The sequence below is a fragment of the Rhinoderma darwinii genome (genome assembly GCF_050947455.1).
Source record: "Rhinoderma darwinii isolate aRhiDar2 chromosome 5 unlocalized genomic scaffold, aRhiDar2.hap1 SUPER_5_unloc_58, whole genome shotgun sequence".
NCBI classification, from domain to species: domain Eukaryota; kingdom Metazoa; phylum Chordata; class Amphibia; order Anura; family Rhinodermatidae; genus Rhinoderma; species Rhinoderma darwinii.
Genome location: NW_027461818.1, coordinates 333,251 through 356,785, shown reverse-complemented (window position 1 = coordinate 356,785; position 23,535 = coordinate 333,251). Strand labels below are relative to the sequence as shown.

Sequence of the window (23,535 nt, the reverse complement as noted above, 5' to 3'; positions counted from 1 at the left end):
GAAAAACTTAAAAAATGGCTCGGTCATTAAGGTTTCAAATAGGCTGGTCATTAAGGGGTTAACACAAAGCCGATAAAATCAAAGCTTTAAGAGCCAAAGTTAGGTTTGTGGTGCCGGGAAAATTCCCTGATGTATACTCTGAACATGTAACCCTGATATATGTTACTGTATACCATACAGGTCCATATGTCACCCATTGACTTTCATTGTTTTTTTTTTTTTGCAGGATTCACTGTATTGAAAAGTGCAGTAGAATATGTGTTTCAATACAATGAAATAAAAGGTATTCCGACGTATAAAGCCCTAATATAAGGCAAAAGGACACTCGTCTGGCATATGTAAAGCCTATTATAGGCTATGGATGCTGTATAGTTAGCACAAAAACAGGATTCGATACTGTCAGAGTAAGGCCCCATGCACACGACAGTATTTTTCATCAGTAATTACGGACCCATTCATTTCTATTGGCCACGGACACCCTTCAGTATTTTTACTGATGGGTGTCGGTGCTGAAAAAAATTATAGAACCGGTCCTATACTTGTCAGTAATTACGGCAAGTAATAGTCTATGGGAGCTTCCGTAAATACGGATGGCTAGTGATGTGCATCCGTAAACCGTCCGTATTTACGGAAGCATTGCTAGGCAACATGTTGATGACATCATTTGCAACCTCCCTCTTTTTGTAAGGATCTTTATATACTGATGGAATACGGATGCCTACTGATCCGTATTTACGGTCAGTATTTCAGGATAGATGAAAATACTGTGGTGTACATGGGGCCTTAGGCCTCCTTTAGGCTAGGTTCACATAATGTTTTAGCATCCTGTTCAAATGTCAAACAGGATCGTGCAACAGGATGCCTATCCTGTAGCATTCTGTTGCCATAGACTAGCATTATACAGAAAAATGGATTAGTCAGAATTAAGTTTTTCAACAGGCCAGGAAATAATAAAGTCTTCGTTTGTCTGTCCTGTTGAAAAAAACGGATCCTGATGGAAACTTGTAAAAAGGAGAAAAACAGACACTTTTAACCATGACGGACGCCCCATTGTAAACTTATGGATGCATTAACGGTTCCGTTTGAATAGAGAAAAAAAACATCACAAACTGACGTTTAAACAGGATGCTCAAACAAGATGTGAAAGGGCCCTAACAGTGTCTTTTTGCAGTGTTGTAAAAAAATTCCTGCAGTTTGAAGCATTTTAGCAGCATATTCTAATTTGTATCATTTTTATCATTTATCATGTATTGATTTTCCAGGTGTTTTTGAAGTTCTATTGGGAAACCTATGAAAAAAAAAACCAGAAAAAACACCATACCTAGATCATGCTGCATTTTGATAAAAACACTACTAAAATGCCACAAACCAAAACGCAATGTTTTCAAATGTTACTACAGACGATTAACTAAAATCTGGCTGCAGCATTTTAGCCCGAAAAAAACCCCACTGAAAATGCATCAAAACAGTGTGTGTGAAGCTGGTGAAATACATGTAAACTTTTCACAAGGCCAGAATCACACACAACACTTTGAGGGCTTATTCAGACGAACGTATAATACGTCCGTGCTACGCGCGTGATTTTCACTCACCTCACACGGACCTATGTTAGTCAATGGGGCCTTTTAGACAGTCCGTGATTTTCACGCAGCGTTTGTCCGCTGCGTAAAACTCACAAAATGTCCTATATTTGCCCGTTTTACGCGCATCACGCACCCATTGAGGTCAATGGGTGCGTGAAATCTGCGCACAGCACACGGACGCGTGTGCCCCGCGTAATGCGCGCTACAGTAGTCAAAACTATGAATGAAAACAGAAAAGCACCACGTGCTTTTCTGTTTACAAACATAAAAACAGTGTCATAATGATGCCGGCTGCGCGAAAATCACGCAGCCACGCATCATACGCTGCTGACACACTGAGCTTTTGTGGACCTTTTGTGCACGCAAAACGCACACACTCGTGTGAATCCGGCCTGATGCAGTGTTTGCTTTTTGTCTGCGACTTGGTATTTTAGTGTGCAATTTGGTTACAGGTTGCAGGTGACTTAGGCCAGGATCACCCACACAGTTTTAATTACATTTTTGTTGCAATTCTTGGTTCAGTTTTTTTGAGCCAAAAACAGAAGTGGACACAAAAGAAAGGAGATGCATCAGTCTTTTTTTTTTGTACCTTTTCTTCCTTTAGGATCCACTTCTGGCTTTGGCTCAAAAAACAGAGACAAAAACTGCATCGAAACTGTGTGTGTGATCCTGGCCTAAATCCCATGCCACCTGCAACTAAATCGCATATTAAAATATCAAGTCGCAGTCAAAAAGCAAACGGGTTTTTTCACATGTGACTTGATGCCTTGCCACCAAAGTCTCAGTGTAGCCCTGGGCTGAAGAGGGATTCAGGTCAGAAATAGGGTGGTAGTTGTTGATGGAATTATACTTTCTAGGATCTTACCCAGCCCAGGGATACAACGTTTACCCCTTGTACATGCAATAGCGCAGACATGTGGCGTTTCACACTGTTATATTCAACTTTTGTCCTATTCTGCAGCCGTCTCAAACTGACAAGTGCTGTTTGCAGAGCTGCTGTGAGCAATGGGTGTGTACTGAGAGGTTGCCTCACACCCTCCTGGACTAGGAAGTGATTGCACACTGGGAATTTCTGCTTGCCAACAAAGTCAGTGGCACTGTGCACCAGCTGTGATCACTCACACTCTGCCAGGGTCTGGTGTCTGCCCTGCAGAAACTGATGCCAACTTTCTATGAACAGCCAATCAATTTGCCCCTTTATCCCTCTGTGAAAAAGGGAAAGTGGGCAGTAAAGAATCAATGGCTTTCCTACCTGAGAACTTCACTTTGGGAGAAAATAGCACAGGCGTATCCAGTATATGGAATAATTCACATATGGTAAGTGACACACGGCGGCGGGATGCGTTCTTTCAGCCATCCTAGTATATTTATATAACAAAATCTAATATTGACTTGTATATTCATATATGTGCTATTATATAAAGACTTGTTTAATAAACTTTAGAGCACTTTATTACTAAAGGTTTTTTTTTAGTGTTGTAATTCGTTTGTATTTTGCGTGCTAATTCCATTTTTATTACAAGGATAAGTAACTAGCAACTAATTCAGAAACAAAATAAAATGTGCAATATATTAAAGGCTACTTGCAAGGTAAAAGCTATCAATTCCAGAAAGTTTTAGATAAATCACACAGGAATAATGAAGTCAGAACCAACTTTTTGGCTCTTTTGTATCCTTGGCAGGCAAGGCCTCCTGGAACTTGTAGTTTCATAGCATCTGGATAGTGACCGGTTACTTGGGCCTATATAAGATGCTCCAGCAAACTGAATAGTTCATTCCACACAAGAACATCATTGTTATATTGGTGCTTGCGCCTGTAGTCCCATTCATTATTATTATTATTTTACATCCCGTTTCCTATACATTATGCTACGTGTTAGCAGTGATGGGGTTAAAGAGAAGACAATAGGCATTTGTCAGATGGCTTCTTTATTGCCTGTGCTTGGGGCTCAATTCATTTCCATGATATCTGGAGGCGCACAAGAGCTCATTGTTGTGCAGATAGGGGCCTGCCTTTCACAGAGGTTTTAGCTTTTCGAAGATGCAATTTGTGTGTAATTTCACGTTTAGTGAATGTAGAAACCCAGATTTACCATCGTCCGTGACAGGAATTGGTCAGTAGTCTTTACCTGTCGTGGCTAAATGAGGCTGGGTTCACAGGCTTTAATTTGTGTATTTAATTTTGGGCGGTTAATGATGTAAAACAATAATTTTTCATTTGACAATCGCTGCCATTGCAATTGAAATTCATACGACACACCAAAATGTGGCCTTATTGTGATCTCTGCGTGTAAAAATGTGGCATTTTCAGTCAACAACATGGAAATGAAAGGCCTCTCGATGTCAGACCTCGATAAATGATAAGAAGGAATCTTTGGCGTCATAAAAATCAGTTACAAATTTCTGGGTGTTGCGCACTAGATGTACAATTGCATCGGATTGCAGAATCGTAGCAAATCGTAAAGCCAGCTGGTGGCCCTGTGCACCCGATCGTATTCTGAATTATAATACAGTGCCCATAGACTGGTATGGGCCTATACTGCACCTCTGTGTACCTCACGTTTTCTACGGAGCTCTGCTGTTTTTTTTTCTCAGATTTAAATGGAATACATAAGAAAAAACCATGTGGCATGTACCAAGGTATGACGTATTCTCACAGGCACCATATGGCGGCACACAGTGAAAAATAGAACCAAAAGGGTTTGTCCATGTGACTTTGCCATGTGCCCATACACATTAGTTTAATATCGTTGGAGTCCAGAAACAAGCTAATATGTATGGGTCTCTTGACTGTCCCCCATTTTTTTTTTTTTTTTTACATACCTGAATGTGTTGTGAAAAGTGAGCAGAGCTTCAGAGTCATGACTCATTTATCAAAGAATTCTGCCACTTCTCAAAAGTGTCGGAAAACAACACCAGGCGTTGAGTACGGGTCCTCTTACGTGGCCCGACATGGGCCGTGTAAATGTGTGCCGATCAACAAGACCGCTCATTGATCAGCGCTCGTTTGCTACTTTCACAAACCGCTATGAATGGGGACGAGCATTTGTTACTGCAACCGTTCGTCCCCATACATTTCCATCATGTCGGCAGCACGTCTCCCTGTTTATACAGGGAGATGTGCTGCCGACAACAAAAATATTTTCGACTGCATAAACGAAACGATCAGCCGATTAAATGAGTGTTTGTTTGTTCATCGGCTGATCGTTGCCCTGTTTACATAGGGTAATGATCGGGAACGAGCATTCTGTGAAAGCTTTTTTGCCCAATAATTGGCCCATGTAAAAGGGCCTTTAAGTTCATTATGAGATTCATCAACATTGCATGCACCATACAGAGCAATCCAGCACATTCTGCACTAGGGAAGAGACTGAGCCAGTGCTTGTACATTGCACCATTATTAATAATTCTCCCCGTTGTGTTATCCAGTCATCTCATGACCAATTAACATTCTGTAAATGACCACCTTACCAATTTATAAGTAGCTCAGATACATTTTGTGGCAGATGAGCCTACAGCCGTTGTCTCCTAGGTGTTTTGTTGGCAAATGGCAATGAATAAAAATTAAAACCCCAAATTCGACAACCGATTCAGATTGCTATATTTTAAGGCGCTGTCTCCTAATACACGTTCATGAATAATTATAGTTCACAAATGGCTTCTACTGCTTTACTGTTTGTTTCTATAATTTAATAATCATTAACGGGATAATGACTCTTTGCAAAGTGAAGCATCCGGAAAGTGACCTGCGTGACACTCGCCAGAAGTGCAAATGTGGCCTCTGCAAAACTGAAAATTGAATTATTATACCATTTGGCTTCTATGACAAGACATATGGGAAAATATATAATACGAAGTCAGATGGATAAATGTCAATCATCTCCTCCAATGGAAAACACAAATACGTCCCAGTGTTGTTAGTAACATTGATAGGAGACCGTCAGATAAATGTCGTGTCCACAGAGGGTTAGTTACACAGACCAAATGTTAGTATCCAATGTACAACCCGTTAGTACTTCTATACTAGGCATAAAACTGGAAATATTTCAGACAGCTTTTATATATATTTTCAACTACATAAACGAAATGATCAGCTGATAAATGAGTGTTTGTTTATCGGCTGATCGTTGCCCTGTTTTACATAGGGCAATGATCGGGAACGAGCGTTCTGTGAATGCTTGATTGGCCCATGTAAAAGGGCCTTTAAGTTCACTATGAGATTCAGCAACATTGCATGCACCATACAGAGCAATAAAGCACATTCTGCACTAGGGAAGAGACTGAGCCAGTGCTTGTACATTGCACCATTATTAATTGGTGGGCATTTACAACCATTAGCATGAAACTAAAAATTATCATAACTTGGTCAAAAATAAACGTTTTTCAAAAAAACAACTGTTATCTACATTAAAGCACCTATTAGATTAGGTAGGATATCAGGCAGTTATAAACTGGTGACAGAGCCTCTTTAAAGGGTATAAATCCACTGGTCTTTACTGGCTGCAAGCAGGGTGTGCTGGTGAGAAACCCACATCTGTTTTGATGAAACGTACAGCGTCATCTCCTCTTCTCGGCTGTGAGGGGAATTTTATCAATTTTTCAATGCCAGTTTTCTTGTGTAGAAAAGTTGTAAAAGGGCCAAAAACTCGCAATTTGCAATGCAATTTTCCTTGGCGACACGACTTTGTATGAGCCACGCGGCATTCTGAGGGAGTCTGAGGGCTCCTAAATGTTTGTGATTATATAAGAAGATGTCAGGGTAAAAATGGATTGGGCTTGTTGGATTTCTTGCATTTGGATCTTGTTCTGTGATCCAAAAACAAGAAGTCTTTCCCAAAGTGGCCAATTCTGGCAACGAAAAGCTGACCGTAAAAAAGATAACACAAGTGAACATAGCCTACATAAATGATTGTTGTATATGACTAGTGGTAGAAATGACCAGGGGGAAGTGGGTCTTATACATAGATTCAAGTATGTTGATAAAGAAATGAGGGTCCTTATAATATTACGATCAAATGGAAACGATAAATGAAGAAAGATCAGCGATCGGTGATAAAAAAAATTTTAATTTTTAAACCATTGTTCTAAAGCCATTCCATGTATTTACAAAAAGCTGTTACCAGCAGAGCAATTCCTCTAACACCAACTACCAATGATGAGTGTGTGAACAAAATAAACTAAATAAATTTGAATTTTATTATGCTTCTTGGAGCAAAAAGGACTAACTACATATAGTTTGTTTTAAAATGAGAAATATCACCTCCATTTATGATTGAATAGGCTGTGCACCACATATATGTATATCCGTTGCAGTGCTGCTCCTGGCTGCAGCTCAGCGAGTCAGACACTCTGCGTTATTAGTAAGCAATGGAGGTAAGTATTTAGATTAAAAAGTGTGTATTAGAGCCCCCCCGACATGTTTCGCTGTGCTATACAGCGTCCTCAGGGGTTCAGGAGCTTAATGAGCTCAGGAGGTGATATTTCTCATTTTAAAACAAACTATATGTAGTTAGTCCTTTTTTGCTCCAAGAAGCATAATAAAATTCAAATTTATTTAGTTTATTTTGTTCACACACTCATCATTGGTAGTTGGTGTTAGAGGAATTGCTCTGCTGGTAACAGCTTTTTGTAAATATATGGTCAATAATTCCTACTAACTGCCGGGGTCCTCTTTTGTTCTTGTAAAGCCATTCCATGCAAACAGGCCTAGACAGGCAATACTGAATGAAATTTTAGCCGTAAAAGATCTTTCATTTGGTTGTTTTTTTTTTGTTTGTTTTTTCCTGGTTATTTTTGCAACTACTTGGATGTGTCGCCTAACTCATCACAACGAGTATACACTACCCTTTTTCCTGTGATCTCGGGTAAATTTAGGATTCCCAGGGATCATTATTGAAATTGAAATTTCTTTCATCCTTTCTTTTATGTAAATTGAAAGAACTAATTTACATCTGACCTAATAACAGGGAATATATTTTGTTTGGGAGAGAACAAAATGATTCTCTGGTCTAGAAGGTTTTACATGTTTTGTAAGTTGCTGACTAGTTCTTTTGATGATCTTGATGTTTTCAGCATATCGAGTCCATTCTCATTATTTCTAGAACGCCATCATCTTCCATCGTACTGTACGATTCAGAATAAAAAGGGGGTAAATATGGAAACATATAAATTTAATACACATAATAATGTACAAAAACAGTTTGACATGTTTGTGTTTTGGTCCTGCTTTTGTATGTATACTCTCACAGATTTCTGCCTCCAATCAGACCGTTGTCTACTACCTCTCCTTTTGCTTTATAGTCTTGTAATCATTTATCTTCTGTATTTGTCATTTGATGTTGTATACTTTAGCGAGTTGTTCAATCATGGGGTGGTCCCTCACTTTGGACCCCCTCTGTAGGCCAGAGTGTAGAGCCGCTGGAAAGAGCAGGTCTCATACTGGTGGACTCATCACAACCATATATTGCATTATTGCCCATGTAGTGGAACTGAGTGCTTGCACAAAGCTTTCCCTTCAGTAGCCAGATACGTGTCAATTAGCTGATCGCTGGGGCGACTTTATTTTACGCAGGGGTTTGTCTGATAAAAGGTAAAGGACTATGGAATCTGTTGGTACTATATAAATAAATGGTATGTTTTATTTTATTTATATTATCAAATAACTAAATGCTGAAGGTTTTTTTTTTTCCCTGGCGCTATTTATGGAAGCTTTATTAATGGAGTATTACAACCATTCAAACTTATGGCGTATCTGTGGGATATAGCAGAAATGTCTTACAGGTGGAGGTCCCACATCTAGTACCCGACATATCAGGGGGAACAGTGCTCCTGTGACCCCCATGGTGCGAAGCAAAACGGCTGACCGTGACAAAGAAATGGAGAAGACGAGAGCAGATCAAGCATACACACAAATTTCCGTCATTGTCTATAGGAGAACAGCCTAGTGCGTGGACTTTAATCTAGAGAGCCCACCTTCTCAGCCACCTTCTACCCTTTTGCTTTGTACAACGAGGTTCACGGATCCCCCTTCTCCTGATAGATGGTGTCATTTAGGATGGGCAATATCCCTTTAATTTACAGTTTATATGACATCACGCAGTCAGTAGTAGTCTATTCATGTCGCTTCGGTGCCTTATTCAAATAAATCACACGTATGTATTGTATGTATGCCATTATTAAGGGTCTTCGTAGATGTTCCAGCCCATTTAATTACATCTGTGTATTGTAAGCACAGAACAAAAAGGCACAGCACTTTGCATAGATTTTAGAAAAAGGCATTTCGCTTTATAAGAACTGGAAATTCATGTCATTAAATATACTGCCAGGAGGCATAATGTTTGTCTCGTATACAGTACACATTCCAGATTGTTATCTATCATCTATCTATGGCTAATTTTTGCAGATCTACAACTATCAAATCGAATTTTATGAACATTTCTTTTTACTTTTTACAATACAGCTTCCATGTACCCTGTATACATAGAAGCTGTATCGTTCTCTCTCAGCTGAACCCGCCCGTTTTAACTGACGATTCGGCTGAGAGTGGATCCTGCATGTCTCTGACACACGGGATCCACCTAATATCGATCACATGTAAGTTATGAACTTAGGCCCCATTCGCACGACCATGCCTGTAATCACGGTCCGGCCGTGGACAGTTATCCGCATTTGCGGACCGCGCTCCCATTATAAAGTTTGGGAGCACGGTCCGAAAAATAAAAAAATAGAACGTGTCCTATATTTTACGGATGGTTTCTACGGCCAGGACACCTTCCCGTAAATATGTGCGAAAGGGGTCCGTTGGCCATAGAAATTAATGGGCCCGTAATTACTAACGAAATCTACGGTCGTGTGCATGGGGCCTAAGATGTGATTAATATTAGCTGGATCCTGTGTGTCAGAGAACTGCCGAAATCGTCTAAGAGAGAATGACACATCTTCTATGTATACAGGATACATAGAACCTGTGTCGTAAAAAAAAAAAAAAATATATATATATATATAAAAATTTTTTTAGTCAGTCAATTTGAAAGTTGTTTAAAAACACATCCAACATTGATTTATTAAAAAAATAAAATTTCATTCCAAAGGGGGGTATAGCCTTTAAATATTTTTTATTCCTTGTGGGGCACATGTAAAAAAAAAAAAAAGTGTCTTTGCCAACGTTTTGTCATGTTATCATTTTTGCGATTTCATGTTGAAAGTTGCACTGGCTTAAACTTAAAGAGGCTCTGTCACCACATTATAAGTGTCCTATCTTCTACATGATGTGATCGGCGCTGTAATGTAGATTACAGCAGTGTGTTTTATTTAGAAAAATGATCAATTTTGACGGAGTTATGACCTATTTTAGATTTATGCTAATGACTTTCTTAATGCCCAACTGGGCGTTTTTTAGCTTTTGACCAAGTGGGCGTTGTGGAGAGAAGTGTATGACGCTGACCGATCAGCATCATACACTTCTCTCCATTCATTTACTCAGCACATAGTGATCTTGCTAGATCATGCTGTGCTGTCACCTTCTCACACATTAACGTTACTGAAGTGTCTTGAGAGTGAATAGACAATTGCATCCAGCCAGGACGCGATGTCTATTCACAATCCCAACACTTCGGTAACGTTTGTGTGGGACTTAATGACAGCAAGTGTGATCTCGAAAGCGTAGCTTAATTTCCGTAATTCATGGTCGGAAATTACACGCTTCAGCCACTACACCGAGCATTAGAACAGGGTTTAGGGGGCCCCGTTCTAGAGAAATCCCTTTAAGTTCCATTTACAAGAGAGGTCACGACTCCCGCCAGAATTTTAGAATTGCTCCTAAGTACTATCACTTCTGGTGTGAGATGCAACCTCTCATAACTGCAACTATCCTTAAAGACCAGGCCAATTAGAGGTTTTTTTTCATTTTCGTTTTTTCCTCCCCGCCTTCCAAAAGCCATAGCTTTTCTATTTGTTTGTCGTAGAAGAAATAACTATTACATAGCCATATGAGGGCTTGTTTTTTGCGGGACAAGTTGTAGTTTTTCATGGCACCATTTATTGTACTGCATAATGTACTGGGAATCTGAAAATAAATTATTTGTGGGGTGAAATGGGCAAAAAACAGTCATTGCACCATATTTTGGGGGGTTTTGTCTTTACAGCGCCCATCAGGCAGTAAAAACTACATATTTACCTTATTCTACAGGTTGATACGATTACGGCAATAACAAATTTATATGTTGTTTTATGTTTTACGACTTTTAAAAAAACAAAAAAAAAACTATTTGCTCATAAACAAAAAGTTTTGTGCCGCCATATTCTGAGAGACATAACTTTATTATTTTTCAATCAATTTAGAGGTGTGAGTGCTTTAAATTTTGCGAGGCGAGCTGTAGTTTTCACTGATACCATTTGGTATGTTACATGCGACTTTTTGATCACTTTTTATTCCTTTTTTTTTTTATGAGCTAAGGTGACTTATGTATTGCAGTATATTGTGATTCTTACAGTCTCCTTTGAAGCCCTGCCCGCCTCGGGCTTCAAAGGAGTACAAAGATGGCAGACATGGGGGCCTTTATTAGGCCCCCAGGCTGCCATAACAACCACTGTAAACGGTTGATCGTGCCGCGGGGGGGGGGGCACGATGGCGTGTTTGTGATTCATGGTCAAAATCCAAAAACATAACATGAAGTTAACCTACAGAAGCAGGTGGTCATAAACTAAATATGTTGTACGTATGTGCACCATTTACAAATCCAGATTTACTCCTTAAAACAGTTTTTCTACGTTCCTGTGTGTCCAAAATAACTGGACAGAAATCTTGATGTAAATCTGTCCAATTCTTCCTTGTATTCTCATCCACTCGAGGACTTGCAGATGTCTCTCTAACAAGTGGTATCAACGAGAGAGATCTGCCCATCTATGGCCAGATGCAATAAATATTAGATTGTGCAATCTACTGTTCTTAGGCCTCGTTCACATCTGCGTTGGGGTCCAGTTCTGACATTCCGTCTGAGCTTTCCATCAGAACGGGACCCTGAACAGACAGACGGAAACCAGAGTTTTGATTTCAATGGTGACGGATCCGGTGCCCATGGTTTCCGTTTGTCTCTGTTGTGCACCGGACCCGTGGTTTTGCCAGAAGCAATAGCGTAGACGACTAGATAGATGCCAACTTGAGTGTCCATTTATAGGGGTTTTCTCACCAATCCGATTTTATCACCTATCCACCAGATTTCTCAGAGGATCATGTGCCAACTGAGAGGTAGGTACTTAATTACGGCTCTTTTTACCTCAACACTAGCGCAAGGTGTAATTTTTAGTATAGACCAAATATCTCCAGCTCTGATGGCATTGATAAACAAGAATGGCGTGTGCACATCTGCATTCTGGCTTTCCACTGTTCTGCTCCATCATAGGAGAAGAACCATAAAAAATCGTAAGCATCGGATCTGTCACATGACAGACACCGATGACTTTTGATCGATTTTAATGGGTTCCATCCGATGTCATTCATGGTATCTGTTGTCTTACCAGACAAAATAGCGAGGCTTCAATGCAGATGTAAACATACTCTAACAGATAGCTACGGAGGAAAAGCTGCATGAACTGTATATATTGTTAGTGATATATTTAAAAGTGTATATATGTAAAGAAGTGATAAAATATACAAGATCTTTTAATGTCCTTGTATGCATACCCATTGGGGTACATGCCACATAAGTAGGTGGTATGAGCCGTGCTTTCAGTCCATAAACTGAGGCAAAAGTATCTGGCATCTGCGTATGCCCCTCTCCTGATGGCAATAAACATGCATGCTTCTGCACCGTCTTTCCTGTAGTAAGACGTGCAGTCAAATTACAGTGACTGGGATGGGCTGGAGTGAACAGGGTGGTGGAGCCCCCCCTGGTCTATTACCACTTTTGTCCTCCATGTAATCTGGCCCTGCACAGAGCCAAAGCTCGTCCTTACGACAGTATAAATAAATCCGTCGCATTGTTATATCACAAGTTCTGGTAAATGTCAAATTCAGCTCTGCTGAATAAGTAAACGTGTAAGCAGTAACACACTGCTATGTCTGTATTTAAATTAAATCACATTAGTATTCACTTAGTGAGAAAATACAACCCGAAGGCTAAGCTGCCTCACTGTCTTGTAGACAGTAAAATCATTGAGAGTGGGTGTATTAATGTGGGTGTAATAGTGTAACATGATTCTGCGTAGTACAACAAATGCCTGGTGCAATGTGTGCTGGCACCACCCTACTGTTTGCATTACTATATAAACACATCTTGCTGCAAAGCTCGTGGTGGAGGTAAATCAGTATCCGGAAGCTCCCTAGGGATGATCCTCTGCTCATAGAACACGCACTATTAAAAGTATGTTCAGCTGAGGGAGAAAATATACAGCATATATGTGCAGGGACGGCTCCAGGTTTATGTGGGCCCTGGGGCGACACAGACTTAGTAGGGGTCAGCCCCCCTCCCAGATAGTGCAACACAGCCCCCTCCTCCCTGGTAGTGCTACACAGCCACCCTCCCTGTAGGTAGCGCCTTTGGGGTTCCCTCTAGGAGTGGAATCTCCAGCCAGAGCATTGCCAACGCTCTGGCTGGGGATTCCGCTTCAGGAGAAGCCCCTGACGAGACTGTCCATATATGGACAGTGATGTCAGTGGTAACTGCAGAGACAGAGAGCTACACCGTCCCTGTATCTGATACATTACTTAAGGCAAAATGTATTGTATTTAGAAGCAAAAAGCAAGAAAATAAACTAATTTACAACAATTTTACTGATCATATGAGCATTCTGCATGAATAGAAATTCCTTAAAGAGGCTCTGTCACCAGATTCTCAAATCCCTATCTCCTATTGCATGTGATCGGCGCTGCAATGTAGATAACAGTAAAGCTTTTGTTTTTTTTTAAAAACGTTCATTTTTGGCCAAGTTATGAGCTATTTTCTATATATGCAAATGAGCTTTGAAATGGACAACTGGGCGTGTTTTTTTTTTGTGTGTCCAACTGGGCGTGTATTGTGTTTTTAACTGGGCGTGTTTACTTGTTTTACTAGCGGGGCGTTGTGAATAGAAGTGTATGATGCTGACGAATCAGTGACCAATCCGCATCATGCACTCCTCTCCATTCATTTACACAGCACATAGTGTTCTTACTAGAACGATGTGCAGCCACATACACAAGTGTCCTGATAATGAATACACATGACCTCCAGTTAAAAACACAATACACGCCCAGTTGGACATACGAAAAAAACCACGCCCAGTTGTCCATTTAAAACCTCTTTTGCATATATATATAAAATAGCTCATAACTTGGCCAAAAATGAACGTTTTAAAAAAAAACAAAAAACTTTACTGTTATCTACATTGCAGCGCCGATCACATGCAATAGGAGATAGGGATTTGAGAATCTGGTGACAGTGCCTCTTTAAATGGGCTGTTTACTTAATAGAGAGCAGATACAAAGAAGGTATATTATTATGGAGGACCTGGCACATCTGTGCATTACATGGACAGCCCATTGATTTAAATGGAAACTGTGTAATGCTTCACTTCCTCGCTGGTGGCGCTCAGGGTGAATGGAATTGCAGGCGGATTTCTCCACAGATAACAACTCATTGTAAGGCTAAGTTCACACAGGGTGTAAAAGCACACAGCGGATTTCCCTGCACTGGGCGCCACAGGGAAATCCGGAATGTCCACTGCGGAAAACTGCACGTACAAATAAAAACCCATATACTTACCCTCTGACGTCTTGCAGCCCGGAAGCACAGAAATCTACAGTATAAGATTTATTTTTTCTGAGTTGCATTTTTCGCAACGGAATTGCAGCTTTTCCGCCACAAAAAATGCAACATTGCTATTTGTTGTGTGTTTCACCTCCCCATTTAATTAATTGGAGAAAACCCACAACCAAAAAGCAGCGATTACACAAAACAATTAACATGCCGCGAATTACAAAACCGCACCGCAGGTCAATTTCTGAGCATTTTTTTTCCGCTCATCATTTACGCTTTGTTCAAATCTCATCCACTCTGCTGCTATTGTATTATGCTTCGGATTTTCCGCAACTAAATTCTTTGCGGAAAATCCACAGTATTTACGCTACGTCTGAACTCCAGCAGCGGGACACCCTGTGATAACCTTATTCAGACAACCGTATTTTAGGTCTGTGTGCTGTCCGCTGAAATAACTGCAAATCAATTTGGCTATTCACACATGCGTGTTTTTTTTTCACGCAGCGTGTGTCCTTTGCGTGAAACTCATGACATGTCCTATTTTGGTCTGCCTATGCAGACCACGTCACCCATTCAAGTCTATGGGTGCGTGAAAAACACGGATGACATCCGTGTGCTCTCTGTTTTTCACGCAATGTTTGCTAAAGAAATGATGAGAAAAAAATAAATTCAAGAAGTGCAGAGACACGGACGCCAAAAACGAAACACGGAAGTGAAATGCATTAAATACGCAGTTTTTTTGTGGACGCAAAATGGACACGCTCCACGGAATAAGGCCTTATTCACTCGAATGTGTTATACGTCCGTGCTACGTCGCACGGACCTATTTAAGTGAATGGGGCCGTTCAGACTGTCAGTGAATTTCACGCAGCGTATGTGCGCTGCGTAAAACTCACAACATGTCCTATGCTTACCTGTGTTTTGCGCAGCACTCACCCATTTAAGTCAATGGGTGCGTGCAAATCGTGCTCGGCACACTGAGGCACTTCCGGGTGCCGCACGTGATTCGCGCAACAGTAGTAAAAAGAATGTAAACCTAAAAACAGAGTGGCATAATGATGGCTGCGCGAAAATCACGCAGCCACGCACCATATGCTGATGCCACACGGACCTTTTGCGCGCGCAAAACGCAGCGTTTTTTGTGCGTGCAAAACGGACACATTCATGTGAATAAGGCCTAAGGCCTAAACCTGTAGAATACATCAGCCTTTGTGTGTAGCCCTGTAAAAGAGTGCAGTAAATGGCAGTCTGTATTCTGCTGTGGGGAATTTTAAATTTAAAGGGTTATTCCCATTTAAAATATTTATGCACAGAATATGCCATAAATGTCTGATAGATGTGGGTCCGATCTCTGGGACCCGCATCTATCTCGAGTATGGGAGTCCCCCGTTCACCTGGGAGTGGCTCGGCTGTTTTGATTCCCATAAGAATCATTAGAGCGCTATGGCCACCTCTGCTTGGTCACCTATCCATTGATTCCCTGCCTGGATGCGGTGGCCAAGCAACCCCGGTGGGACCCACCTCTATCAGACATTTATGGTAAATCACGTGGATATGCCATAAATATCTTAGATGGGATAACCCTTTATCCACAGATCAATCCCACTTTAGGAAGAGATTCTCATAATGTTATTTTTATTAGAGGGATGAAGATGAGCAGTTGTCAGACACATCTGGCACTGCTTATCTTGGTTAAAACCATAGGATTTGACCTGTCACTATTTCCGCTTAGAGAAGTCATCAGGGAAAAGTCGGCTTTTCCCATAGACATGACATTCTGTCATCAAAAAGCTCATATCTATGATTGGATAACATGTTGCCCTGTTAGTAGTACACGTGCCACTGCTATAATTGTTGTTGATCCCTTTCTTGACTGTCTGCCCATTTTAGTCGGGTTCCTACCCTTCTATATTTTCCTTATCCGCGGACATGCTGTGGCTGGGTAACATGGCTGCCTAGTCTATATTATTGCTTTTAAAATCTAGTTTCATTATAAGAAAATCTTGTCATATCTCCGCTTCCTGTTCTGCAAATGTTCATGATCCGTCCCCTTCACCCATTACTTTCTCGATCAAACAGATTAGTAAGTCTCTAAGTACATAAAAGCACAACTCTCGTTCTTTTGTTTTTCACCATACGCCAACACAGTGGGCCTCATCTATGAACGCTGAAAAAACATGAACGTGTTGCTCATGGCAACCAATCCGATTACTGCTTTCATTTTGTTCAACATAGGTTAGAAAATGAAGGCAGTGTGCTGATTGGTTCCTTTGTGCAACACCGCATACTCAATAATGAGTGTTGGGCAATCATGACCCCGTTGCCTAGTTCTCCTTCCTTGGTCCGATTTTGGAAGGTACTAACTACTACTGTACATACTGGAATCACCCTACATGACCTGCCGTTTTTTCACATGTTCTGATCCAATCATCTAGCATCACAATTTGTCCCTTGTCAGTCACTCAGATCCTTACACTTTCCTTCTTCCAACACATCAACTTTAATAACGGACTGCTCACTTGCCTAATATTTTACACCCCTTGACAGGCGCGATAGTACAAAGATAATCAATGTTTTTCACTTCACCTGTCAGTGGTGTTATTGTTATGGCTGATCATTGTGTATTGAAAATCCACCTTTGATTAAAGGGAGTCTGTCAGCACATTTTATCTAAAGCTGGCCATACCCCGTAAATAGCTGTCACCTGAACGATCATTCAGCCGACAACTATTTCTCCCAACTCCCCCGTACACCTGCTCCGACGAGCATGCTTGTGTTTACAATGGGTAGAAGGGAGCAAGCCACTGCCAGACTCCTCTTGCTGCCGCTTATCTACGAACAAACAATAGGGATCGGGCATGTTGAAATTCAACAGCCCGATCCTTCTCTGCCGTCGGGGGAGACTACCATACACATCAGCGGGTTCAACATTTTTTTTTTTTTTGTTTACAAGGCTAGTTAACCCCTTTAGGACACAGCCTGTTTTGGCCTTGTGGACACAGCCTATTTTTTCAAATCTGACATGTATCTCTTTATGTGGTAATAACTCCGGAATGCTTTTACCTATCCAATCGATTCTGAGATTGTTTTCTCGTGACATATTGTACTTTATGTTAGTGAAAAAATTTGGTCGATAAATGCAATATTTATTTGTGAAAAACTTCAAATTTTAGCAAAAATTTGTAAAAATTAGCATTTTTCTAAATTTAAATGTATTTGCTTGTGAAACAGATCGTAATACCGCACAAAATAGTTACTAGTTAACATCCCCCATATGTCTAATTTATGTTTGCATCATTTTTTTTCACATACTTTTATTTTTCTAGGAAGTTACGAGGCTTAGAACTTTAGCAGCAATTTCTCATATTTTCAATAAAATTTCAAAAGGCTATTTTTTCAGGGACCAGTTCAGTTCTGAAGTGGCTTTGAGGGCCTTATATATTAGAAAGTCCCCATAAATCACCCCATTTTGAAAACTGTACCCCTCAAGGTATTCAAAACCACATTCAGAAAATATTTTAACCCTTTAGGCGTTTCACAGGAATTAAGGCAAAGTAGAGCTGAAATTTACAAATTTCATTTTTTTTGCCGAAATTCATTTGTAATAAAAAAAAATCTAACACAGAAGGTTTTACCAGAGAAACGCAACTCAATATTTATTGCCCAGATTCTGCAGATTTTAGAAATATCCAACATGTGGTCCTAGTGTCCTAATGGACTGAAACACAGGCCTCAGAAGCAAAGGAGCACCTAGTGGATTTCGGGGCCTCCTTTTTTTAGGAATATATTTTAGGCACCATGTCAGGTTTGAGGAGGTCTTGTGGTACCTAAACAGCCGAAACCCCCCCAAAGTGACCCCATTTTGGAAACTACACCCCTCAAGGCATTTTTCTAGGGGTATAGTTAGAATTTTGACCCCACAGTTTTTTTGCAGAATTTAGTGGAATTAGTCTGTGAAGATGAAAATCACCTATTTTTCTGTGGAAACATAGAATTTTTTCATTTTTACAAGGAATAAAGGAGAAAAAGCACCCCAAAATTTGTAAAGCAATTTCTCCCGATTACGGCAATACCCCATATGTGGTCGTAAACTGATGTTTGGACCCACAGCAGGGCTCAGAAGGGAGGGAGCGCCTTTTGGATTTTGGAGCGCAGATTTTGCTGGATTGGTTTTCAGTGCCGTGTCGGGTTTGCAACGCCCCGGAGGGACCAAAACAGTGGAAACCCGCCAAAAGTGACCCCATTTTGGAATCTACACCCCTCAAGGAATTTTTCTAGTGGTATAGTGAGCATTTTGGCCCCTCAGGATCTTTTTTAGAGCTAAGGTGACCAAAAAACAGCGATTTTGGCGCTTTAAATTCTTTATTTATTACAGCGTTCACCGTGCGCAATAAATTACGTTTTAATTTATTCTGCCGGTCGGTACGATTACGCCGATACCATATGTGTATAGTTTTTTTTAAGTTTTGCAGCGTTTGCACAATAAAATTACGTTTCTATAAAATAATTTATTTTCTGGGACACGCTATTCTGAGCCGTAACTTTTTTATTTTTTCATCAAAAAAGCTGTGGGAGGTCTTGTTTTTTGCGGGACGGGTTGTAGTTTTTATTGGTACCATTTTGGGGTAAATGCGACTTTTTGATCACTTTTTATTCTATATCTTGGGAGGGGTGGTGACCAAAAAATAGTGATGCTGACAGTTTTCCGTTTATTTTGTTTGCGGCGTTCACCGTGCGGAAAAATTAACATTATAGTTTCATAGATTGGGTCGTTACGAACGCGGCGATACCAAATATGTGTACTTTTTTTAACGTTTTCATTTTTTCCCTATAATAAATGACTTATTATAGGAAAACAAAACCTTTTTATTTTTACACTTTTATAAAACATTTTTATTAACTTTTCTTTTACTTTTTACACTTTCTTTTTTTTACCTGCAGCTCTGATCGCTGCTAGAATACATTACACTACCTAGGTAGTGTAACGTATTCCAACTGTCAGTGTGACGTCACAGTCACTCTGACAGTTGGTCTACGAGGATCAGCAGAGGCTGATCCTCATAGGCTGACATACATGGCAGACCTGGGGGCCGTTGTCTGGCCCCCGGGTGCCATCACAAGCATCAGAAGCCCCCACGATTGCATGGGGGCTGCTGATGCGCTACAAACCCGCTACATGCGGAGATCGCAATCGAGCCCCGCATGTAACGGGTTAATTGCCGAAATCAGCGGCGATGAGCCGCTGATCGGCAACACTGGAGAGTGTCAGCTGTCGGGGACAGCTGATCTCCAAGTTCCCGATGCACACTGTCGCCGACAGTGTGCATCGGGAACGGCACAGTAACTTTCTGTCACTCTGACAGGAAGCCTATCAGGACCAGCCGAAGGTTGGTCCTGATGGGCTTCTGTCCATGGCAGACCCGGAAGCCATTGTTTGGCTTCCGTTTGCCATACTAACTATCGGCAGACCCCGCGATTTCGGACGGGGGTCTGCCGATATGTTAGAAACCCCTAAAATTCGGCGATTGCACCCGATCGCCGAATTTAAGGGGTTAATGCGCCGAAATCAGCGGCAAAGGACCGCTGACCGGCAAGAGGGGAGTGTCAGCTGTCGGCGACAGCTGACCTCCTGGTTCCCGTTGCACACTGTCGCCGACAGTGTGCACCGGGATTAACTCAGTAACTGTACGTCCTCGTGCGGGAAGTAACTTCCCGCAACGACGGACAGTTACGTCCTGGTGCGGGTAGGGGTTAAAGGCTATGTAACCTTTTTGAAAGGCAATTTTTTTAAAACAAAAAGATCAGTCAGTGTGATAAGTGCAACTTTATAATAAGTTTTTATTAAAAAGTATGTTAACTTTTTTAGATACAGCTGCTTTGTATCCTGTATACAGAGCAGCTGTATAGTTCGCTAAATCCTGTTCCTGTCAGATCAGCGGCACTGACTGGTTCAGTGAAAGTGGGTCCTGCGTGTCTCTGACGCGCAGGATGGAGCTGTTTTTTCGATCACATCTAAGTTCATAACTTAGATGTGATAGATTATAGGTGGATCCTGTGTGTCAGAGTCCGCGGGACTGACGAATTTAGGTCTTTGCGAAATATACAGCTGCTCTGTATACAGGATATAGAGCAGCTATGGCTCCAAAAAGTAAAAAGAATTTTTGATAAAAACGAATTATACAGTTGCACCAAACACACTGATTGATCCTCTTTTTATTTTAAGAAACATGACGACTTACCGTAATAAGTGAATGTTAATATATATTAAAATGTAATACTATTATACTTGTATTATTTTCATTAATTTCATAACCATAGCTTTTTCTTTTCTTCTAGAACCAAATATTTGGAATCATTTTGTCAATTGTCGGAAGCTTCTTGATCAGTATCGCCCTTAATCTGCAGGTAAGAGATAATGTCTTCAGATTGTGTAGTCATTTTTGTTGCAAAAAAAAATTGCACATTGTGGAGAGGGGGGTCGTTTCAATAACCTTGTGTGAATGAAGCCTTTAGCATCTTAGGCTATGTTCACATCTGCATTGGAGGCGTACAGAGTCTTCGTCGCAGATTCCATCAAATTTGAGGGGAGCATAAAGGAACTGCATGCCACGCTTTGTTTCCCGGCAAAATAACGGACATCTAAGTGGAACTTGACGGACTTCCTTGTAAAGGAATGGGGTCTCTCGGGCGCTGCTGGTATCAGTTGTGTGGCGGATCTGGCCCTACATTTTGCTTTCCATTATAAGCATATTTTGTTGGTTCCTATTTCTACACACTTCTTATTTTCAACAAAATCTTGTCATGCATATCCAGGTTTACATATGTCCCAGCAGTCAGACCACTGTCGATCTAAGGCTGGGTTCACACGAACCATTTTCAGGCGTAAACGAGGCGTTTCACGCCTCGAATTACGCCTGAAAACACGGCTCAAATACGTCGGCAAACATCTTCCCATTCATTTCAATGGGTTTGCCGACGTACTGTGCCGACGACCTGTAATTTTGCGTGTCTCTATCAAAAGATGGCGCGTATAATAAAAGAATCGTCAAAGAAGTGAAGGACACTTCGTGGGACGTAATTTGAGCCGTTTTTCATTGACTTCAATGAAGAACAGCTCCAAATTACATCTGTAATGGACGCCTCGCAAAACGCGAGTACGAGCAATTACGTCTGAAAGGCAGGAGCTGTTTTCTCCTGAAAACCTCTCCATAATTTCAGCCGTAATTGTCGTTATCGTGTGCACATACCCTAACGGTTAATAACCGGAATACCCCTTTAATTAATTAGTTGCATTTCTGTCTGTCCGTGGGCCAGAAAGTAAAATCTACGCCAGCTATGAGCAACATTTTTGTGCAAAAAGCGAGCGTTTGTGCAAATTGTGACTTTTTTACGCCAGGGAACTGGTTGACCGTGTATAATAAATTCCCCCTGTGAGTTTCACAGCACCAAAAGCAGAATAATGAGAAGATAGAATCAATTAAGAACTGTATCTGATTGAAAAAAATAAATAATAGTTAGGGTAGCAGGATTTGTTTTAACATTTTTATTGTAGGCTGTCCTGAGCAAGTAAGTTTTGTATATTTTCTATAAACGTCTGATAGTCTGGGATCTAGCTTGTCCTATTGATGCCGGATTAAAGACATTTTATTGTACTTCGTAATAATCAAAGACGGCCCCTTTCAGATTGCAGCCGCCACGGCGATCACCTGATTGCCTCTGGTCAAGCACTACCGGAAAACGGCTGATTTTGCAGAGGAAAGCTGCAGCTAGGCAGACATTTCCCAAGACATTTCCACTGCAGAGGAAATGTAGTATTACACGGTGGCCATTTAGAAGGGGATCATTTTCAGGCTTATAGAGAGGGGGGGGGTCCTGAGCAGAGACTCTAAGATGACCATATTCTCTATTAGGGTATTTGGACAGTGGTTGTCTTCATTGCACAACTCCTTGAACCCTCTCTGCATTCAGAACTTGACTCTGACCGTGTTAATCCTCCTTTTTCTACAGCTGGACTCTCTTAAACCATTATTTCTGCTCTGACTAGTTATTCCTGTTTCTTCTTTTTTAAGTTTATTTTTAAGTCTATGTAAACTTGTTCTGTATTCGTTTTAACCCCCAGGCAGATAAACACAGTCATTTAATCTCTTCATGGAAAATGGGGCTTGAGCACTAGATATTTTTATTTGTGCTTGAGTTTTATAGATATATACATACAAAAAAATACTTCATTAAAAATATCTCTTACGTTTAATGGCCAAGATTTATTTGATTGTAATCAGTTGGATCATTTTCTGTTATGCTTCTAAATCTATTTATCAGATGACCACACTATGGCCTTTGTGGCTGCTCCTGACCTGTTCTTTATGGTCTCTTCAAATAATTGCATTAGTTAATGCGTTACAAACGAATTTCTTAAATGTAAATTTAGCATGAGTGGGTTACTTTTGGTCACATATTTGCTAGTGACTTTAGGTCCTATGATAGCCAGAGCTGTTCGAAAGCTTCATTGATCAGTTCATTTGTGACCTCCCTGAAGAACAGAGCTTTTTTTATTTGCTGCTTCAATTTTCACACTGCATATTTTAAAGGGATTGTGTCAAGATATACATTGTCAGATCGCTGGGACCACCAATGATCACTAGAACTGTCGTCCCGATTCCGCTGTTCCTCTTTACTACACCCCTAGCAATGAAGAGTAGCTTTAATGGAGCGGTGGTCGAGCATGTGCTTTGGCCCTCCATTCAATGTCTATGGGGCTAACAAAAACAGCCGAGCATCCCATAGACATACATACATAGACTTTGAATGGAGCAGTAAATTCTTCTCACTGCGGTTGTTTAGTGAGGAGGAAAGGGGTTCTCGGGACCTCTTTTCTAGTGATCGGTGGGGGTTCCAGAGGTGGGACACCCAGCAATCCGACATTTATCACCTACCCTGTGAATAGCTGATAAATCTATCTTGGTGCCACAACTTTAAAGGCTATGTACACCTTCCAAAAGCTTTTTTTCTTTTTAATTAAAGTTGTTTGGTGCAACTTTATACTTAGTTTTTATCAAAAATTGTTTTTACTTTTTGAGATACAGCTGCTTTGTATCCTGTATACAGAGCAGTTGTATAGTGTGTTAAGATCTGCGGGACTGACGGGATCGGTGTCAGCGGGTCCTGCGTGTCAATCCACCTGTAATTGATCACATCTAAGTTATGAACTTGGATGTGAT

The 23,535-nt window shown here is 40.8% G+C and overlaps 1 protein-coding gene across 4 annotated transcripts in view; it reads left to right on the top strand.

The window, feature by feature from the left end:
- Positions 1–2,650: 2,650 nt before the first annotated feature.
- Positions 2,651–23,535, top strand: part of NIPAL2 (NIPA like domain containing 2) — a 109,378-nt gene continuing 88,493 nt past the window's right edge. For 3 of the 4 annotated variants that reach the window (XM_075847674.1, XM_075847675.1, XM_075847677.1), the window contains exons 1-2: positions 2,651–2,900; positions 20,654–20,722. In XM_075847674.1, coding sequence (XP_075703789.1) covers positions 2,823–2,900; positions 20,654–20,722 — 147 coding nt within the window. In that variant the 5' untranslated portion in view covers positions 2,651–2,822. Of the gene's footprint in view, positions 2,901–16,608; positions 16,674–20,653; positions 20,723–23,535 lie in introns of those variants that run through there. The other variant, XM_075847676.1, reaches the window with a different exon arrangement.